Below are 21855 nucleotides of genomic sequence, written 5' to 3' on the forward strand. Positions count from 1 at the left end.
CACAGTAAACACACGCTCAAGATACGTTTGGCCAGACCGCAGGAGCCACAGACTGACATTTCTCCGGAGTCCCACTGAAAGACGGGTAGGAGCGGGTAAGGGTGTGCGAAAAGCCGTTGCACCCGGTGGCAGGACAACTGGCTGCTTAGTTCCAGCAGGCAGCAAATGAGGCAACACCACGAACAATCGGCCCCCGTAGGCCCCCCAGCCGCCGCTTTCCTAATTCAATGCCCGCTTACGGGGTTAGGAGGTCGTTGCGCCTCAAGTGACAGCGAAGGACTCTCGCGGACTCTCGTGGACTCTCGCGGACTCTCGCGGAAGCGGGCGACGCCAAGCGCGACCTTGATTTCATGCCCGAGGGGCGTTGGGGAAGGAAGAGGGGTGTGGATAATGCGGGTGGGGGCTGAAATTTAAGTCGGCTGGATTGGTGTGATATAATTCCTGGCTCCGAACATCGTCGCCAGATAGAATTTAATAAAGTAGAAGAGTCTGTCGGGACTGCCAAGTGGCAATGACGTCATGAGGTCGCAGAACGTTGAAGATGTCTGAAGATGCTTTTGTTCTCGACGAACTTGTATTTTGGGCAGATGTACTTTAATGGTTTTAAGTCCTGTTCCTCAGCATAATTGATGTTACCTGCTTGTGATGCGACTCAACATAATGGCGGAGTGGCTTACTGGACAAAGCTGTGAACAGACAGAGCTCATGAACGCAGCAGGCAAGAAGAGACAAATACTTTATGTCTTCCACAGGCAACAGGAGAAGTCGTATGTAGTAGTATGTAAGAGTTTGTTGCTCTGTCAGCAGCAAGGGCCCCACCACGGCCACAAAGTTATGAAACAGTCATACCAGTCATAGAAGAAACTTGAGGAAATGAAGCTCCGAGAGAAAATGGAAGTAGTACTTTAATATTGTACTCTAGTTCTTTATTGTCGCGCATTAGTACTTTATTTAGTTCTTTAGTTTAGTACTTAATTGTTGTTCTTAAGAACTTTATTTAGTGCTTTATGTTGGACTTTAGTACTTTTGTTCAGTACTTTACTAGTATTTTTGTTGAGTACTTTGTTGGAGTACTTTGTTGGAGTACTTTACTAGAGTTAATGAATTTATTATCGCACTTTATTACTTTATTTAATAGATTAGTGATTTATTTAGTACTTGATTAGGTACTTTAGTTTAGTACTCTATTGACTACTTTCATGCTTTATTGTTGCTTTTTAGTACTTTAGTATTTTATTGTTGGTGTACCTACCATTTGAAATCAGCATTTCATTAATTTTTGTTCTTTTTACCATAAAACTGGCCAAGAATTAAAATATTAAAAATTCATAACTTGTAGATTCTTTGGGCTATAGGAAGAAAACTTGGTATCATGAAAATCAAGAGGAAAAATCTATTTGTATATTTACTTTTCTTTTTTTCTGTTTGTTGAAGCTATTAGTATTTCAGGTAACTAATGTAATGCAATGTAAATGTAAGGCAGTAGGGACTGACAGGACTATTTGGGATTACTTTAAACATATTTCTACCTTACTGTAATACAGATTTGTAAATATAAAAATTTGTTCATTTGTTTATTTGTGATACTTGGCTATTTATTATGTAAGAGCCTATCTATTTATAGAATTGAAAAACCCTTCACGCTTTAAAATGGGCCGATAATTCATTCCTCCGTTCTTTCTCTCTCTCTAGAGCGCGAGCACACACACACATCTTCTTCCACTATGCTTGATTGCGAAAGAAAAATAAACCTGAAATAAAGACCATGACAAGACGTGTAGGTCACCATGATGGCGTCATGACCGCATCTAGGAAGAATGGACATTGGGCTCTTGCTTCTCTACCTCTAGAGGCGGTTAGTCTAACGGAATTGTTCATCGTCAAATAAAGAGCCTTCAGAATTGAAAACTTGGTTTGTCGTTATGTAAACAAAAAGTGCCAGTATCGGTTGAGGGAGCTCTTATGAATGGCGACCGCCAGCACACCTACCCATGTAGGACTGTAAACATGTCGACAGCAGCTTAAGCCACCACTCGTTGTCACATCGTCCTGGCGGTTTTCAGGCTTTTAAGAAATTAGTGACTAGATCTTGAAAAAAAGAAACTTTAATCGGAACAAAGCAACAATACTGACACATTTTTACACAGGCTTGAGTGAAGGGCCGTTCCCAATTTGGAAAAGTGGAAGTGACGTCATCCCATCCCGTAGCATGAACCGGAAGCTTCCAAACAATAATAAAGGAGACTTACTCAACCACTTTTTATCGCCATAAAGTGTTAAAGTCATGTAGCAACTCTCTCTCTTATCAGCTATGGACCGTAGCTGAGTATGCCCAAGCAGCCTGAATATTTAGTGCATCACAAAAGTCAACGGTTTATGTCACAATGTGTTAAAATACCCGATCTCCGTATCCAACGTCTGTAAAACGCGAGAAAGGCGTTAAAGGTTATACTTTAAATCAACGTAGAGGCACTTCAGATGAAAGTCGCAAGAACACAAGAAGCACCTGGGATGAACGGCTCAAGAACAGATCTTTCTCTCTATGGTATGTCATTCTGCAAAATCTCAGAACATAGAAGCATAACTCCTTGCATCAGTTCCATCTTGATTCTCGGTGGGCACAGAGTGTTGTTTTTTTCTTTGTTTACTGAAGGGTCTAACCGCAGGTTAGCCGCAAGAGTTCATGAACTGACCGTTTGTAGGACCTTTCCAAGTAGCCCCGAGACTTAATAGTCCGCATCAGGATTGGCGGGCATCTATCACAAAGTCTGTCGTCGGATGCGTCCAAAGGTCATCTCAGGTCGACTGTTGTCTAGACCATGGCTACCGCCACTTCTTCTTGGGCGATGCTGTGATGGTGGGAGGATGGGTCCGTCTGCCTCTGGCCCGGCAACATGAGCGATGCGTTGTTAGTCTGTGCTTGGTGTGATGGCGTCTGAGCCTCGTTTTCAGCATTGGAGGCAGAATTGCCCTGAGTGGCCGCGTTCTCGTCCTGTTGGGCGGGGTTCATCCACGTGTGGGCCATGATCTGCAGCAGCGTGTACCGCTTCTTCACGTTCACCTCCAGGATCTTGCGGATCAGGTCCTTGGCCTCGTTTGAGACGACCTTTGACCGCGAGAAGCCGACCTTTCGTTCCAGCTGATCTCGGATCATTTTCTTGATGTTGGAATCGTCGTAGGGCATGGAAGCGCATACCTGGAAAGTAAACCATAATCATTTGTTATAGAATAATTTCAGCCGGTTACTTCTTATGGAACTATAATTAATTTAGCACGCAATGTGATTTCTTTAGCTGAAGAAGGGATCTTGCAAGAAAAGGTTTGATATCTTCATAGTCATTTTGGAGCAAGATGATTAATCAGTTGTTTAGCCATTGCTGTGTTATCTCCCCTTGCAAGGTAATCAAATCAAATCAGACTTTATTGATTCTGGAATCATAAAAAAGCACCAAAAAAACCCCACAAACAAACAAAAAACCACAAACAAACAACAACAAACAAACAAAAACAAAAAACAACAAAACAAACAAACACACAACAACAAACAAACAAAAACAACAACCAAAAAACAACCAAAAAACCCAACACAAAAACAAAAACAAACAACAACAAAAACAAAACAAAACAAACAAACAAACAACCAAACCATTCCTCAAATCAGGATGATGCATCCAAAACTGACCATAATGTAGAGAATGACGCCCATGGCCCAGATGTCGTGGAGCGGCACGTAGTAGCTGACCCCTTGCAGGATCTCGGGGGCTGCGTAGGCGGCGCTGCCACAGAACGTCTTGCTCATGCTCGTCTCCTCGAAGAAGCGGGCGAAGCCGAAGTCTGACATCTTAATGTTGTTCTGGTAGTCCAACAGCAGATTCTCACACTTGAGATCTCTGCCCACACACATACACACACAATTGTGGAGGAAAGAGTGGATGAAGAATGGGAATTGAATTTATTTATTGAAGAGGCCTTCGGATCATTTCAAAAAGGATCCAAACAGTACACAATAAAAATAAAACACTGCAAGGTTCACCTACTGTGTTAGAACCTAAAGGGTAGTATAGCCATCAGTTGCTATATATATATAGCAGAATGATTTAGAATAAGACTTCCATGACTACACAATTTAAGGTTACGCAGTCTACAATGCCAAAATATTGTTTCATTATGCTATAAACCCTTATTAGTATTAGATGCTGCTATGGGCCAGATGACCTTCAAAAAACTGAATAAATAAGTTGTGATTATAATAATTACACACATACATATTCGAAGAGGGAGAGAGGTAGGGGATGGTGTATGGATTTACTTTCATTGAACAAGGGTGACAACATTATGAGTAGCCTGCAGCAATCACTGGTCTACTTTATTCTTTGGGGGGATGTCTGTGGGGGACTGTAAGTACACAAACCTGTGGGCGATGTTGTTGCTGTGCAGGTAGGAGACTGCACTGCAGATCTGCTTGAACATGAAGCGGGACTTGTCCTCGGGTATCGGACCCCGCAGCTTGATGTACTCCAGGAGGTCGCCATGCCCCGCGTGCTCCATCACGATGTAGATCTGCACCACCCGACAAGCGGTCACCAAGGAGTTGGAGGGACAAGCGGATAACATTACAAACGAATACCGAAACACACAAAACGTGTAATTGAGGTAAAAAGTTTGTAACAGCACAAAAAGGGTCTGGAATTTGGAAAATGGATGAGCAATAACTTTTTAACTTTCTGTTGTGCCTTGAAACAAAAAGTATCGGATTGCCAGGGGAAAAACATTTTATTACTTAAGGTATATATATATATCCCTAATAAACATGTCCAGGAGGATTCCCCTTAGGCACCTTACTCCAGTCTATGTAACATATCACATCGCCTTCTCTACATACACACCATGATCGACAGAAAGGAGAGAGATTAGAAGAATAAAAAGCATGTTGTTGAGATGTATTAAATATACACTGGAGATACATATTAATAAAAGTAACATTGGGGCGAGACCTTACACAAAAACACGACCAAAGTAGGATTGTTATCTTAGGAGTGGCCTTTCTGTTTCAGATGGAGGGACCACCTACCTTGTTTTCAAACTCTAAAATTTCGTACAGCTTGATAATGTTCGGGTGACTGACGACCTTCAGCACTTTCAGTTCTCTCGGCAGGAACTTTTCTCGGAAGTCTTTCGGGGCCTTCTTCCGGTTGATGATCTTCATCGCCACTCTCTTCTGCAATTTCTCGCTGTAGGCACTTTTGACCTTGGCATACGACCCTTCGCCGATCGTGGTGCCTAAACTGTAGCCAAGCTTCTTCAGGTACACTTCATCATCAGTGCAGGTAAACTCTTTGACAGTAGTGCTCATATCTATTAACATCATACGCAGACAGTTTCTAATAGTACAGCAAAGTTCGAACCTTGAACCGCGAGAAAATAAGCTCGGAAACTCAGAGAGCTCACTTCCACTCTTGCGCTTTTAGAAATATTTTCCAAGCATCGTCAGCGACTCTTCAAAGGAAACATCCTCTCCCTTATTTTTCTCCATCTTTTAATGACGTCAAAGATGAACAGCCATGTGACGACAAACCGCCCGTGACGTCACCGCAAGCGACTGAGGAAAACAGTGGAGTAAGCAATAGAAGGTGTTTCCTAATCTGCCGTGTGCGGTGGCAGAAGAGTAGAGATCGAAAACCAAAGGGGATCTGGTGCAGGCAGAAACTTACAACAACCATTAGCAGGATCGGAGGCTGGAGTGTTTGGTTCTCCAGATTTATGTTTCCCGCAAAGAGGCCGCGTCTTGGTATGGCTGAAGATGGCCGCCCGACATTGCAGGTGAACCCTCTCAGTCTCGCATAGTTGCTGCACTCCGACAAAGTATGTATGCCATCACATCTACCAAAAATGCGCCATTGAGTTGCAGTTGCTTTAAATCAGTTGCAGGAGAGGTTTTGAATAAATATCTCCCGGAGAACGTTTAGTGTTGGAACGCTTAGGTTTGAATAGATTTCAGCGCTGTCCCCGTGTTATGGCGGAACAAACGTATCTGAAAGTCGGACTGAGTGTTGGTATCACAGGCACAGCACGAGTGGAGAGTGGTATGGAGAATCTAGTCGAGATACTCACCAACTTAGATCGCTTCAAACGTTTTTAACTTTTGCCCATGAGGGTAGAAAGTAGATGCATTTCAGATTCAGTCAAATGTATCATTAGATTATAAATAGAGTTAATTTTCCTTAAGTGCATAGAGAAGTAAATTGTTTTGAATTTAATTTTGAATAATTTGAATTTAATTTGATTTCATTGTATCCGAAAGCTTTTTTCGTATTTGCCTTCAGTCGGTAGGAAGACACAAATATGCAATCGTCAGGATCGAATGGGTTTAGAAGTTAACTCTTATTGACTAGAAACAACCAACCAACCAACCAACCAACCAACCAACCAACCAACCAACCAACCAACCAACCAACCAACCAACCAACCAACCAACCAACCAACCAACCAACCAACCAACCAACCAACCAACCAACCAACCAACCAACCAACCAAACAAACAAACAAACAAACAAACAAACAAACAAACAAACAAACAAACAAACAAACAAACAAACAAACAAAACAACCAACAAACAATACAACGAATGATGCAGAAAGTATCTCCAAGGCAACTCCTTAAAAATAATACTTTTCAGTTTGCAGGTTCAAATCCCTGCTTAAATTCTTAAACAACGATCAGGTGCATGGTAAATTCTGTGTGTGTGGGGGGGGGGAGGGGTGAATGCCTTTTTCGATTTCGTCACTGCTAAATCACTGCATATGTTTGTTTATTGTTTCCAACATTTATTGCCGAACATACTTCTATTTCTTTAGTCACCATTAGAAAATGATCCGATAAATTGTTTGTTGACACAGCATGCTTTAACTTAGCCATAGCTAACCTCTACTGCGTGTATCACAATCTGTCGTCTGTGTATATACATATATACTAGTTATATATATACTAGTTATATATATATAGAATATTACTGGGAGAATTAATGGGCAGTCTAGGAAGCCGTGGAAGTCAGTACTATTTCGATAGAGTAAGTATAAGTAACCTCCTTCCCAAACGCCAAACATCAAATCAGAACCCACATCTTCTAATTAAACCTCAACCCGACAACAGCAAAATCCACAACACACAAATAAACCAGTCTCGTAGAGTGGAGTAAGCTGATGGTGATGAACTTTTGGCGGGTGGTGTCAACAGGAGGAGTTACAGGCCATGCGCGGTGAGGTAGAACCAGTGGGTTCTCGTCGCACGTCGATGTCACGTGGTGAGAACGGGTCTATAGCGTACCGCCCAACGTACCGCGCGGTGCTGGCCAAGCACAACTACCTGGTGCGCAAGACCCTTGGAAACGGCAGCTACTCCAAGGTTAAGCTGGCAATCTCACTGGCACGCAACAAGGAGCCAGTCGCCATCAAGATCGTAGACAGGTGAGTTCACCTCACAGGTGTCCAGCTCCAGAGCCTGCCTAAACACTAAGATGGGGTGATTGAACAAAAAGATGATTTGGATAGTTTAAAATTGTTTATAACTGACATGACAATCAGCCTTCTCTTGCAGGAATCGCGCTCCCTCTGACTTTCAGACGAAATTCCTGCCGCGGGAACTGGAGCTGTGGCCGCACCTGAGGCACCCAAACATCGTGCGCGTGCTGGAGACGTTTGATGACGGCCGGCGGGTGTATATGATCCTCGAGTTCCAGGAGAACGGTGACGCCCTCCGCTACATCCAGAAGGTCGGGGCACTCAACGAACCGCTGGCACAGGGATGGACCTGGCAGGTGCTTCATTGGTTTTAGCACAGAGCCACTTTGATGCAACCTCCGAAACCTCCGTGCACTGCATCATTAAGAAAGAATGCGAGCATCCATTAACACAGTAAAACAAACTATTTTGTAAGAGAGTTATATATTAATGCATAAAGACGTGTATGTTGATGAACAAAGACGGAAAATGTGCAGGTATGTGACGCGGCCAGATACCTGCACGATCAGAACATCACTCATCGTGACCTCAAGCTGGAGAACCTCCTGCTGGACCGCAACTTCCACATCAAAATATGCGACTTCGGCTTCGTCAAGGGCGACTGTACTCTTGACCTGAGCAGGTGAGTCCTCGAGGCAAGCTGATGTGTGCCATGCTTTGAGGTGACATAGCAAGGAATAGTTCTTTCTATTGTCCCTGTATGTATGTATATATTTTGGGCAGAACGTACTGCGGTTCCAAGTCGTACGCGGCGCCCGAGATCCTGCTGGGCGAGCCGTACGACCCCAAAAAGGCCGACACATGGGCCATCGGTGTGGTGCTGTACATATTTATCACCGGCAAGATGCCCTTTGACGAAAGTCGCGGCAATGCTGGAGTCTTGGAGGAGCAGAGACGCCTGGAGTTTCCATGGAGAAAGTACAGAAAGGTCACCCCCGAGGAGCGAGGTACTGAGCTTCAATTCCATTCTTCTCGTCTTTTTATTTCTTCTTTCTGTTTCTTTTTGCTTTTTTCCTGAATTAGTCCTCACAATACGTGTAGACTTGACGAATAATGGAGGACGACGACGACTTTTTGACAATGACATCACAAGCAGCGGTACTGTTACTGTCATCTACCATTATTATCGCAGTCCTCGCTATCGTCGTCTCCAGCTCTCGTGTTCTCGTGTTGACGGAGGGACAAAAGTCAACCTTTAGAGGTGTATGTTCAGCTGCGTGTGTAGTCCAGATGTGGTGCGATGGAAGACACTGGAGATAGGTCTGATTACAGCTTCATTAGTCGCTGTCACAGGGTTGAGAAAATAGTTGCACAAGTGACTTCCGCTGTCAGTGTGAAGGGTCTGATAACTACTCCATCTTTATTGTTTGCTTCCCGATTCCTCTGTGTGTGTTCTGCGTTTGTCCTTTATTTATTGCACTGAACAACACTGAAATTATTACTGAATCAAAAAAAATCCTAATCTGTACTATCTTGGTATGCTGAACACAAATATGACCATAAAATTGTTATTGGCTGCCGTTTTAAAGATATTTGACATAGTTCACGTTCTATGTTTCACCGAGTGAATTTATCCAGTTGGACTGTAACAACATCCTAAATAAGCCTTGAATGATGTAATATTGCATCATATAGCATTATACCATCATTCACACATCATCTAGAGTTTATTGCATTCTTTTCTGATGCAATGCAGTCCTACTGCCAGGCGGATGCTGAAGAAAGCTGACATCAGCAGTGTACTATATATATATATAGCTCAGTCAGAAAGGTTGAGCATTTAAAATATTTCAGACTTCGTGGGATACAGTTTAAGTTGCTGTTACAAAAAACTGTTATTATTCTATCCATTTAGTTAAAATAAAGAACACCAATGACTCGAAAGTGCATTAATACCGTGGAAAATTGTTGCTGTATTTATTGGGAAGTGACATTTGCCAACCAGAAGAAAGTATCACTCCTCAAGTGAACAAGACATATCATCTCTACTTGGGATGCAAGACTGGCGACAAGGACAAGCCTTGGGCCCTATATACATGCGTGGAGAGCATGCTCTTTCGTGAATAATAATAATAAGAATAAGAATAATAAGAATAACAATGAGAATAATAAGAATAACAATGAGAATAATAAGAATAACAATGAGAATAATAAGAATAAGAATAATACATTATAATTAAAATAATAATACTGGTGGTGGTGATGGGGTGGGATAGTGGTGATGAAAAACACAAGAATTGTTAACCCTGCATCCTTCAAACATTTTCAAAAGCGAATTATTTCAAAGACCAGCGAATAAGTGAGTGAGTGAGGAAGGTTGCGAGTGAGTGAAAAAAGTAATCGCCTCATCGTTGGCTTCCCCTTCTCTGGGTGTTTCTTAGATCTGGTCATGCGACTGTTCACCTTTGACTTCCGCTTGAGGCCAGACATCTACGCAGTGCTGTCCACACCATGGATGAAGCAGGCTGCTCGCAACGACCTGAGCATCCTTCGCGAACTCGCCCTGGACGGCTACCGCTACCGGAAGGAGCGAGAGAAGGAAAAGGAGAAGGAGCGAGAGAGAGAACGCGAAAGGGAAAGAGAAAGCGAAAGGGAGAAAGAGAGAACAATCTACAACGGAGGAGGTGGAGGGGGTCGACAACACTCCATGTAGGACACAAGGGAGGAGAGAGGGTGGCGGAGGGTAGCAAGCGAAAAGGGTGGGAATGGGAGACTTTATCTCGGGCTTCAGGAACTCTAGGGAAATCGGCTCAGTCCGAAATGTTTGCATGAAAAGTATGCCGGCCGGAACACACACGGTGGAGGAAGAAAAAAGAGAAAGAAAGAAAAAAAAGTAATAAGAACGGTCAAAATAAAGAAAAAAGAGAAAAAGTGACCAATGAATAGGAAAGAAAGAAGAAACATCAGAAAAGAGAAGAATCGAGCAAATAATATCTGAGAAGATTTCTCGGTGGTGGGTTGGAAGTGTTAGCACGGACAACCAAGAGAAAGGAACGCAGCAGGTGAGACTGGTCAGTACAGGTAGGAGCGTTCCTACTCACACAAGCCAGTAGAGGAGCGACAACGTGCTACGTCATCATTTTCAGGTAAACATCGGCGTGACGATAGAACTGGTCAACGCTAGGAAGCACAGAAGTGAAAAAAGTAACAGTTCGGGACTTGAGGGAGAAGTCACATGAGAGGTCTGGAAAACAGGGAGGACTCCAAGGGGTGGGTGCTGGGTAAATATGCATGATTTTATTTCAGTATTTTCTTTTCGCGGTACTTTTACGCCCCTTTGTGAGTTTGGAGTCAAAGGTCAGTCTTATGTGCAAACGATAGGCTCGGCTTGACGTAACAGTCTGTGTGCATTTACCAGGGAAAATAGACCCCCGACACTAATGGAGGTAAAGAAAAATGAATATGATCCGAAATGTTGTAAAAGATGGTAGATGCAGAAGGGAAATTAATGTTAGTGCAGCCACCACCACGTGCTGAGCAACAAAAGATTTCTGCAACAATTTCTCACGTGTAAGAACCACAGTGGCAGTTGTCAGTGATGTGTAACCGTAAGATGCCATCACCTTGGTAACTATTTCCTCAAGATTTGTTCCTGACCTACTATAGTTTTTCACAGGGGCAAACCTATTTAGTTGTATCCGGTGTGACTTCTTTGTGGGAAACAGTTCCACACGGGTAGGAGATGGGAAGTCGGGTGGTGGTGGTAGTCAGGCGGGGTAGAAGGGGCGGAGTGAGGAAGGCAGAGGAATAATATTACACTTCTCTTTTAAACACATAGCAAAGAGTAGGCCTGTGGTTCAAAACTGAACAATAAGTAGCTTCTGATTTCAGCAAAGTTTGTCCTTCCTCTTCTCCTGCTCCTCTGAGATTTAAAAAAAAAAGGACTGAATCAGAAGAAGGGAAAATAGGAGATAGATTCGGATAGCCAGTGCTGTTCCACCCGTTTTAAACGGATTTGTTTTCGTGTGCCACTCATGAACTTCTTCCACTTGATTCTGAATTTGCTTTTTTTTTTGGAGGGGGGTGTGATGGTTCAAAGAGCAATTTCAATGAATGCTTACTATTTAAATTTTTTGAAGGCACCAATCCATGTTATTGATTTTGACAGGACAGTGTAGAACCTTTTTTTTTTAACTTTGCCAAGCTGGGTTTACTAGGGCTTGTATTAGTGTGTTTGTATGTGTGTGTGTATTTCTTTTATTCAAAAAGATATCCCACCACATTATACACACACAGATACAAACACAGACAACGTGCAATAATATTTCCGGAGAGCTTAATGCTAACCCATGTCTTTCAATGGTGTGCTTTAGAGACGTCGCGAAAATTTTTTAGCTACATGATGTTTCTTATTGTCCCTGTATATATTCGGGAGTTTAGAAGAGACATTGGAACTAATATTTCCGTCCAGTCTTTGATACAGCATGGATGTGCCTTGTGTTGTTTTCTCTCGCTAGAAAACTTCCAGTTTCGACTTTGATCATCTCCAGTGAAATAAAGATTTGCATGAAAAGCACGTTTGTGATAATTCGGCTGGGTACGTACAATATTAGCCTGCAGGTCAACGCGATCCACTCGACCTCGGGGGTAGAAAACAAAATCCATGTGTGTAAGATGAATTTTTGATGTTCGGAATTTGTTGTTTTCTGTATTTAGCGAAGGAATTTTCTTTAAATGAAAACATTTGGTGTGTGCTTTAAATTGTGACGTGTTAGGCTACTTTGCTTTTGAATTGTCTCCCTGTTGCGTTATCCACCCGTTTACAAATTTGTGGCTCGCTGTACACACACCCGCATTTTCAAAGACACTGTCAACAACTTTGGTTTTTATTGGGTTTTCTGCTCGCTTGTCTATCGTGACTTTCAAAAATATCGCAGAACGAAATATCACAGGTCACCACGCATCACCCTTCGTTTACGATTTGCAATTTTATGTACATATGATAATACATATTTCGTATAAATAATACAAGACTATTATCCTGCTGCTGTGATATTGACATTAACAATAATCGACAATGTTTGCATACAGTACAAACAAACAAACAGACAACACAAACAGAAGTCTGTATAAACGGTCTGATCGTATGGTATATGAACAGTTCGTGTAAGAGTGTAGCTGAATGTGAAAATATTTACAGAGATTTGAAGTCCCCCGGGCTGTACATATGCGATATGAACATTTCATGAAAGTCTTTTTGTTACAGAGTTCGTTTGTTGAATTATACTATTACCCCGTTCATCGATGCCTACTTTTGTACAATTAATTGCAAATGTTGTTCCCGCACCCATTATTCTTTCACCAGAAATGTCTCAACAATACACTTCAATCACAAATTCACTGCAAGTCTTCATATATCACAGAAAACACTCATATGCGAATACATCTAGCAATTGTAGATAAACAGATATCCGTGTTTGTGATGCGAGTACAAGAATGGACGTGATGACAGTTTTGAAAGTCATAGTCATAAATGTCAAAATCAAAATAAGGTCTGTTTAAAGAAAATATGATTTGAAAGAAGCGTTTGTTCCATTAAAGTTATTGCTGAAACAGTTATTGCTATTACTGAAGCTGATTTTTTCGTTTCACCTTTTGACCTCACCAAAAATTTGACCCTGGAAATCGAAGGAAATTTAGACAAAGTAGACGGCAAGATAATACGGCAAGATTATGTACAAGATAAAGACAAACAGAAAATGCTTTTATTTTTCTTTTCTCCATCTGCCTTTCTCTTTCTGCGTGTCTGTATGTGTGCCTGCAAACATCCGAGTTGAAAAAAATGCCACAAAAGAAGAAACAAGACTTGGTATAAATGTATGTACGACATTTTGTGATCATTTCTGTATGGATGTATCAGTTCCTGACGCTTTTTCCAGTAATTTACGTTGTAGAACGAACGATGGTAGTAGTAATGGGAGTAATGTCTAACAATCAATCAATCATCATACACATAATTTCACTTTCTTCGTGCTTGTCCACTATTCCCTCGGACATCTGTAGGGACAGACATCTCAGTCACACCAGCGTCCTATCATTTCGCCCTCGAGTTAATGAATCGTCGACCATCACTCTTCACGAGGCAAGCTGTAATAGCTTCATTCACGGACACGCTGTCAAGAGGCTGCTGGACACAAGAAAGCTCCATCATCGGGGTCTGGACACTGGGGACAGGGTCAGTCCCGTCCCGTTGAGGGCCGAGGCGCTGGCGGCCAGAACCGGAAGTCTAGTATGATGGCTTCTCCTCCCGGTGATCTTGGTGGCTGGGGCCTGCAGAGGACAAAGACTCGAAATATAACAATTAACTGGTGACAGCGGCTTTAAATTACAATGAATGCCAGAGGAATGGTGGACAAGGTTTAACGAGAACCAAGTAGAAACGAGTATTCAGACAGCTTCCAACACTAAACAACTAGAAGAATGGTCAGCAATCAATTTTGGAAACAATAAACAAACAATTGCAATATCTCACAAGAAATAGAAAAATGTATTTTCAGACAAGTTAAAAATACATACTTTTCTTGGAAAGGCATTTGCGTTTAAGAATTATGTAGAAGGCACAGAAGTTAAAAACTTTTTTAACAAGAATGTGAAAGTAGACCAGGCTTTTAATGGAAGAGACAGAAGGCTTCACCATCAACACTTTTTGGCTTCAACTTACCTCAACGTAACATAAACATGTTTACCTCAGCGATCAGTAACGATTACACATCCTCTTTCACTCTCTCTCTCTATTTCTCTCACACTCCGAAGCACGCACACATCCATCGTCACACACTCCCATGTACTTATGAGCGAACCAAGCAACCTAGAGCCGTGTCAAAACTGAGAATCCTTCCCGGGATCTTGTTTGGGACGATCAGAGATAGTCGATCACTGTTTCGCTATTAATTAACCAAAAGTCCATAATTTTCTAACAAAGGTCGCACACTAGATTCCCTATGGAAAAATGTTTTAACGTTATCTGAGAACCTTTTGTCTACTAGTCTATGCATCCATCGGAGTAGGTATGTGAAAGAGATCAAGTATGTCAACTATCTTTTTTCTTTTTCACCAAATAAAAAAAAAACTATCACAAAGTTGTCGGGAAAAACATTCTCAAATGTCGGAGCAGCCATCTTTGAACGTCAGCTAGAGGTTTGGACAAATTAAGACACGATACCTAGATCATCGGTCAATAAGTAGATCGGCCTTTATTTCAGAACAGACCTTTGCCTAAACTACTTCAAAACCGGGAAGGATCTCTGGCTAAGACACGGCTTTAGCTTAATCTATTAAGTACACCGTAAATTGTCATTCAGAAGGTTAACTTTAAAGACTACAGAAGAACAAGTCATGGGTGAAAACCATACACACAAACGCGTACTCACGTATGCATGCAAACATACACATGCATTCACACACACGAACATTTCTGAGTCCCATTATACACACATTCATAAACAGAGTCGATAACGAGGTTGACCATCTACATCCACGTGCACGTGCAGACTAAAGACAAAAATCGTCTCATTCTACGAACTACTGTGCTACCTCTGAACGCCACTAAACTAAAAACAAACAGAAAGAAGTCCCCCACCCTCACCTCTCCAATCAACCCCCCCCCGGTCACGGGTGGCGGCTAGCAGTGCACTAGATGCTCTAGCCATCATCAACCACACAGACGACATTTCAAAGCAACTGCTACTCAGAAGCTTCTAAAGATCACCGCATCGTGTACAATGGGCGCGGCGTGTCCCTGTAATATTTTATGCTTTCTTTGATGGCACATTTTATCATTTTATGACACAGTTTACGGACCAGCTTTGTCCGAAATGATTATGTCCTTCCTCCTCGGCCAATGAAGTGTGCTCACAAATGTTCAATTACGCATGCGTATTGCGTCTGAAAGGGAAGTAACTCTTGAATCAGGGTCTTCTGTTAAAAAGTGCAACACTGATCTGTTTAATTAACTGCATAATTGTCAATGTGAAAAAGTATAAAAAAGCTGAAAAAAATCTAAGGTAAACTAATAGTGTTTAAGTGCTGCACTTCTAATAATAAGAATAATAAATTTTATCGTGCAGAAGAAGACATTTTCTCTAAAAGGGACATCTACATGGTGTGTCACCAGACGTACACTACAACCACACGGTGACCTTACTGTGCTGCTGTCAACTTACTGCCCGGGACTTCTCCACGTTGCGACGAAAGGCCCTGAGTCCCTGTGTAGCGATAATATAAACACTGTACAGCAAGAAGCATGAGGCAAGTACAACCGCACTGGTGGCAAAGCACGTGTTGCAACAACGTGTTAGGAGTGAGTGCAGGAAGGGCAAGTCACAAGTCGTATTCATGAAGCTAGCGTGAGTCTTTACCCGGGGACCAAAATAAAGAAATTAACAAAAATCCCCAAACCTCGTCTTATTTCCGTAAATACGATACACTGTCCAGATACTGCTTTATTCTACTTTATCACAGAGCATCCGTGGAGTCTAGACGCCAGCTTATAATTACAGACAAGAGAAAGGAACGCAGAGAAAGGAACGCAGCAGGTGAGACTGGTCAGTACAGGTAGGAGCGTTCCTACTCACACAAGCCAGTAGAGGAGCGACAACGTGCTACGTCATCATTTTCAGGTAAACATCGGCGTGACGATAGAACTGGTCAACGCTAGGAAGCACAGAAGTGAAAAAAGTAACAGTTCGGGACTTGAGGGAGAAGTCACAAGAGAGGTCTGGAAAACAGGGAGGACTCCAAGGGGTGGGTGCTGGGTAAATATGCATGATTTTATTTCAGTATTTTCTTTTCGCGGTACTTTTACGCCCCTTTGTGAGTTTGGAGTCAAAGGTCAGTCTTATGTGCAAACGATAGGCTCGGCTTGACGTATCAGTCTTTGGTGTGCATTTACCAGAGAAAATAGACCCCCGACAATATTGGAGGTAAAGAAAAATGAATATGATCTGAAATGTTGTAAAAGATGGTAGATGCAGAAGGGAAATTAATGTAAGCAAGAAGCATGAGGCAAGTACAACCGCACTGGTGGCAAAGCACGTGTTGCAACAACGTGTTAGGAGTGAGTGCAGGAAGGGCAAGTCACAAGTCGTATTCATGAAGCTAGCGTGAGTCTTTACCCGGGGACCAAAATAAAGAAATTAACAAAAATCCCCAAACCTCGTCTTATTTCCGTAAATACGATACACTGTCCAGATACTGCTTTATTCTACTTTATCACAGAGCATCCGTGGAGTCTAGACGTCAGCTTATAATTACAGACATAAACCTACAAGATATACCCGAGACAACAAGCTAACCCTCGCTTCATGAATACGGCCACAGGTAAATACAGAGGACGTATGGTCAGACAGGAATAAACAGATCGGAGATAAGTACAAACTGTTGTGAGGGTACAAATGAACAGAATATTAGTTGCTAATTGCACGAAGCCATCCTTAGACATAGAACTGAAAACTACTGGCTTCGTTTTTTTTAAAAGTCAACATTACCAAGGAAACTATTGCCTGGTTTATTTTATTCAGGATCGAGCAAAGATTTCTGTTCAGTTCAAGGATCGTATGACCTAAAATTCCGAAAAAATAATAAGAATGAATGTTTATAATTTATGGTCTGTGCATTCTATGGCATATGGTTTATGGTATATAATTCATATAATTTAAATGTCCATTTCGAAGGGAAACAAAATTTTTATTAACATCACCTGTAATAGTTTTGTTGCTGGTCGACTCTAAATGAAATGTTTACATACTCTATAATAAAAAAATATAATTATTACAGCAAATGTAAGCAGAGCAGGAAAACAAGACGCAGGGAGTGAAAGCGAGTTTAAACCCATTACAGGTCCCTTAAAGCCCTACAATTCCCCTCTTTGTTTAGCATTCATCGTCTGACTTGTCTCAGACCAGATTTAATACGATGCTTTACAGTTTGGGAACAACAATGTTCCTATTTGACGGGGATCCTTGTGGTAAAGGCTGACATAATGACATAATGACATCATGACAATCTCCCACGTTAGATGAAGGAATCTTTCATTCTTTTTTGACAAATCGTTGGTCTTACAACAGACTTGGAAATAAATATAGAATGTTTAATTCAGAATTTTTTTGACAAACGGGAAATGTCACCGCTGATCTTCACATCCTTTTATTTAAGAAAAATACATGTATAGGTAATAAGAACCAAGCTATTATTCGATAAACTAATGTTATTCCACGTTTGAAAGAAATGGCTGAGAAATAACTGAGAACACTTTCAGACATCCGGACTGTTTTCCAGCCACACTTGCATCAGAGAAAAGGGAAATGGAGGCAACACAGAACCAGCATATCTATATCTGTGCTTGAAACAATGTGAACAAATGTTACCTTGATAGCCTGAGTGATGCCAAAGATTGAGGACGGACCAAACATATTTTTCTCTTCTTCGTTGTTTTGCTTTAAGCTCACATCGGGCGTTTTGGGCTTCTTAGGGGTTTTAATCTGTAATGACACACAAGCAGTCCTTTATGGTTTAAATTCTCAAAGCAATGATTCTTTACTCTAATCAAGTAGAAGAAGAAGAAGAACAGCAACAACAACATACCCTGTAAACTGGCAAAGCCCTGAAAACAGCACCAGAAGTTTTTTCGCCCGTTGTAAAGCTTTCAAGATGATCATTGTAAGCCTGCAGAAATGAAATGTTATTTATTAAACGTCATTATTTGAAAAAACACGTTTAAGATGAGTGAGACAACACCTACTGGCCTTTCGCACTATCAGGTCCCTTCATATTTTTGAAACTGAAGACGAATTTGTTGTTGTTGTGTGTTTCCATCTTTGTGACAAGAGCCCGCTGAGTAGGTTAGACGCTAGGCGAAGACTGTTTAAATAACTGAGTTAGAATGTGTTCAAAGAAAGGGAAGATTCCATTCAGAATCAAACGTAATTGTGCCTAATGGACCGACAGGACTCAAGCGCTCTGCGGAAAACCATTAAAACATTTTCTGTAGACAGGAAGTTTCGTTATTACGTCTCTAACGACAACTCTTCTCATCTAATGGCGCATTTATAGAGAGAATCCTGTCAGAAGAAAGGACTTTTGTGAAGTTGACCATGCAACCGTTACATATGCACGTGTCCATGCATGCAGGCAAGCACGCGCACACAAACACATGGGTTTGATTAATTTCTTAGGAACCTTCAGGCACTCACCCTGAGCTTTATCAGAACATCTTTAGGACTTGTTTTGAGATTACTAAAGGCCATAACAAAGTTCATGCACTTTTGTTGGCTTGACAAGCCCCTAACTCTCCCCCTCCCCAGAAAAAAAATTAACTTCAGATGCATACCCTGGGCTTGATCAGGGCCCCGAAAAACTTCTTGTCTTCAGGCCTTAGAACCTCGTGCTTCTTAGCCATGTACGCCGACCGTCGAAAAGGCTGCCACCTGGACAGCAAAACAACAAGAAATACTTTAACACAAAAGTAATCCTTCAGCTGATTCACATATGAACATACAGACAAGAAAACTTAAGGTGACACACATACAACCGCAGTGACACACTAGATAAAGACTTGCTTAAGTCAACACCCATACAACTACAGGCAAGAATTGCTTAAAAATTAACAGATATACAGACAGAGGCACACAAAAACTGAGTACAATGAGCAATATAATTTTTTGAAAAAATGTACTAGTCTACTTCACGATTAGGAAATGCCTAGATGTTAGCGTCGCTACCTTTGTTGATCGAAGATAAGAGGATATTCAAAATTCTGCGATGCTGTGATCTTCTGGCTGGTGCCTTTGCGTTTGATTGGAGCAAGTGGACCCTGATGTCAGACAGACGATTAGTTCAGGTAATCCACACACTTCATAATCAGATAAGTTGCTGTAACTGAGAAGGTTTAGTTCTGCAAAACTTCACAGATAATCTCAGTAATCTGCCAGACCTTTTCCCACCCGACACCAATCACCCTGGATCGGAAAATTCCGACTAATCGATCCACAGAAAAGTCAATGGCATCACAGGAAACAGAACTAATCAATAATTAATAAAAGAAAAGCCCAACACACTATATAGTAAACACAGTACTGTCTTCAAGTACTTTTAGCCGCCAAATTTGCTCATTAGTACTTGATAATTGACAGCACAAATAATAGATTAGGGATCGGTAGCAATCAAACATCGTCTCACCGATAAAAGACGTTAAAAAGACACTGAGCAGTCGTTTGTAACTTATCCATTCGTGCATGAGCGAGCAACCTCATTAGTCTAATCGTCTCTGTCCTTTGTTATGTCTTCCATCTCCACTCTTCTTCCAAAGAAAACTGAAATACTATGTCAGTGATGTCATAAAGAGAACTAAATGATATCATAGAACTTTCAGCTAAGCGTCAAAAATAAAATGACGTCACAAAATTACGCTGCAGGTAATCTATGCGTACCTCAGTGATGTCATAAGGAAGAGAGGGGGTTCCCGCTGTCTCATCGGTGGCTGGAAAATGAAAGCTACGATGCTGGCCGAAGAATCCAACGAATCTTCCCTTTGTTCCCCACCACACTCTAGCACAACATCAGGGAATAATAATAATAATAAAAAAGTAAAAAATTATTTACATTTCTCTCTCATACCACTCTCAGACAAAATTTATTCCACTTGAAACTAGATGGAATTACTAAACAGGTCAATTCTGGCAGAGTTTTATATAAAAGCATCGTTAACACAGTCACTTATGATTAATATTGTTAAGCCAGTGATTGTTTCTGCAGCAGAACATATCTAATAGGATATATGTTGATCTGAGAGGTCACCGATATTTAAAAATGCATCTTTCGCAAATAATGATGATGGGAAGTTGCTTTACAGAAAAAAGACACACAGACATGCAAACACAAATAGCAAAGAAAAACAGTTAAGTGAAAAATATTACCAGAAACAGTTATGCTGAAAAAAAGGAATAAAGAAAACAACAACAAGCAACTAAACTTACCGGACTGAACCGTCTGTCGAAGCGGAGAAGATGGCTTTCATCGAGTCAACGTATTCAAGGGACACAACTCTTGTCAGATGCGCTCGCCAAGAAACGACTTGTCTGAGAGTTTCCTGACCAACATGCACGTGAACTGGTCAATAATAATAGTAATACCACGTACATTTCTCTGCTATTGAGGAGAGCTCACTGAGCTGTGCACGAAAGACTATAAATAAACTAATAGTTTACCACACATCAATTGAGTATATATATGCCTGCCCTTGTGAGCGAAGAAACTTTTCTGTCCTGATATCCTCGACAGACAATAAAGTTTGTTTTGATTTGATTTTTTGATTTTGATCTTGATCAATTAGCAGTTAGTGACGTACCTAATATACAGAACACTGAAGATGAACTTCATTTAGTAGTAGAATATAATGGATTAGGGAGGAACAGAAAAAAAAAAAAAATTTATAATTATAAATAATACTTACTAGTTTAATAATTTTAATATTCAATTTATTTTTATAGTTTAATAACAGGCAAAAGAAAGAAAACATAATTTAAAGACACATCGAAACGTACTGTATTGATGGACTCATTGTTTGTCATAGAATAAGACGCACATTGGTTTTATTTCAATGTTTGAAATGAACCGCGTTTTTCTGCAAAAAGATTTAAAATTATTCTGTTACCTTTTCTTTTGAAGTAGGGTTTTCCATGAATGCTTTTACATCCCATAGTGTGAGGTAACCCTCTGAAAAATAAAATAGAACGTTTTAGAAACAAAAGAGAAACACCATCAAGTGAATGGTTACGTTCCTCTCCAAACATTTGATATTACCTTTTAGATGATGATGGTGATTAATGAACGATGATGATGAGACTGACAATAAATACTAACTGAACAAGTTCTTCCGAAAATGTTAATTGTAAGATAAATACGCGTTTGCCCAAACCCCAGCTCCAAAACAGCCAACCATGGCTAAAGAAACTAAAATGTTTATTATCGTGATAAAATGACGGCGATAATCTAAATACAGTCCCCTGCTTGCATTTCTCTCCAAAACACATCAGAAGTCTTACAGTTGAAAGCTCTTCATCACAATCTAGTAAGAATACTCACTGTTGTCTCCAGTGACCAGGAAGTTCACGTCGGCATCATGGCAAATGGCGGTCACTGGCACTCCCTGCCTTCTCGTCATAGGCGAGATTTCTCGTAAAGTCTTACCTGTCTGGAACAGAGGAAATGAACTATACATAATTTCACTACAAGAAGAAGAGCAGTAGCAGCGGAGGTGGCGGCACCACAGCCACCACCGTCATCATCCGCAACAACAACAGCAGCAACAAGATTAGATGTCAGCAATAACATGACGGACGA

General features: G+C 41.2%; 3 protein-coding genes across 5 annotated transcripts in view; 1 reads left to right on the top strand and 2 right to left on the bottom strand.

Annotated features, from left to right (window-relative positions):
- Nucleotides 1–2087: 2087 nt before the first annotated feature.
- LOC112570561 (testis-specific serine/threonine-protein kinase 1-like) lies at nt 2088–5536 on the bottom strand. Its single transcript, XM_025249072.1, has 4 exons — nt 5072–5536; nt 4412–4560; nt 3683–3890; nt 2088–3196 (listed from the first exon to the last, which is right to left on the bottom strand). The coding sequence occupies exons 1-4, from the start codon at nt 5366–5368 to the stop codon at nt 2813–2815; spliced, it is 1038 nt and encodes a 345-aa protein (XP_025104857.1). The 5' UTR covers nt 5369–5536; the 3' UTR covers nt 2088–2812.
- A 36-nt stretch (nt 5537–5572) lies between these two features.
- LOC112570560 (testis-specific serine/threonine-protein kinase 3-like) lies at nt 5573–10876 on the top strand. 2 transcript variants are annotated; one of them, XM_025249071.1, is made up of 6 exons: nt 5573–5862; nt 7235–7464; nt 7595–7814; nt 7995–8140; nt 8242–8465; nt 9900–10876. In XM_025249071.1, the coding sequence occupies exons 2-6, from the start codon at nt 7250–7252 to the stop codon at nt 10169–10171; spliced, it is 1077 nt and encodes a 358-aa protein (XP_025104856.1). In that variant the 5' UTR covers nt 5573–5862; nt 7235–7249; the 3' UTR covers nt 10172–10876. The 2 variants fall into 2 exon arrangements, with proteins under 2 accessions (XP_025104856.1, XP_025104855.1); XM_025249070.1 differs by having other exon boundaries at nt 5573–5820.
- A 647-nt stretch (nt 10877–11523) lies between these two features.
- LOC112570558 (WD repeat-containing protein 64-like) overlaps nt 11524–21855 on the bottom strand; it is a 29124-nt gene continuing 18792 nt past the window's right edge. The window contains exons 24-33 of one of the 2 annotated variants that reach the window (XM_025249068.1): nt 21598–21706; nt 21167–21228; nt 20490–20602; nt 19944–20061; nt 19236–19327; nt 18845–18941; nt 18100–18180; nt 17883–17996; nt 15681–15722; nt 11524–13788 (exon numbers count right to left, since the gene is read on the bottom strand). In XM_025249068.1, coding sequence (XP_025104853.1) covers nt 13666–13788; nt 15681–15722; nt 17883–17996; nt 18100–18180; nt 18845–18941; nt 19236–19327; nt 19944–20061; nt 20490–20602; nt 21167–21228; nt 21598–21706 — 951 coding nt within the window. In that variant the 3' untranslated portion in view covers nt 11524–13665. The remainder of the gene's footprint in view (nt 13789–15680; nt 15723–17882; nt 17997–18099; nt 18181–18844; nt 18942–19235; nt 19328–19943; nt 20062–20489; nt 20603–21166; nt 21229–21597; nt 21707–21855) is intronic. The other variant, XM_025249069.1, reaches the window with a different exon arrangement.

The sequence above is a fragment of the Pomacea canaliculata genome, linkage group LG8, assembly GCF_003073045.1.
Source record: "Pomacea canaliculata isolate SZHN2017 linkage group LG8, ASM307304v1, whole genome shotgun sequence".
Lineage (NCBI taxonomy): Eukaryota > Metazoa > Mollusca > Gastropoda > Architaenioglossa > Ampullariidae > Pomacea > Pomacea canaliculata.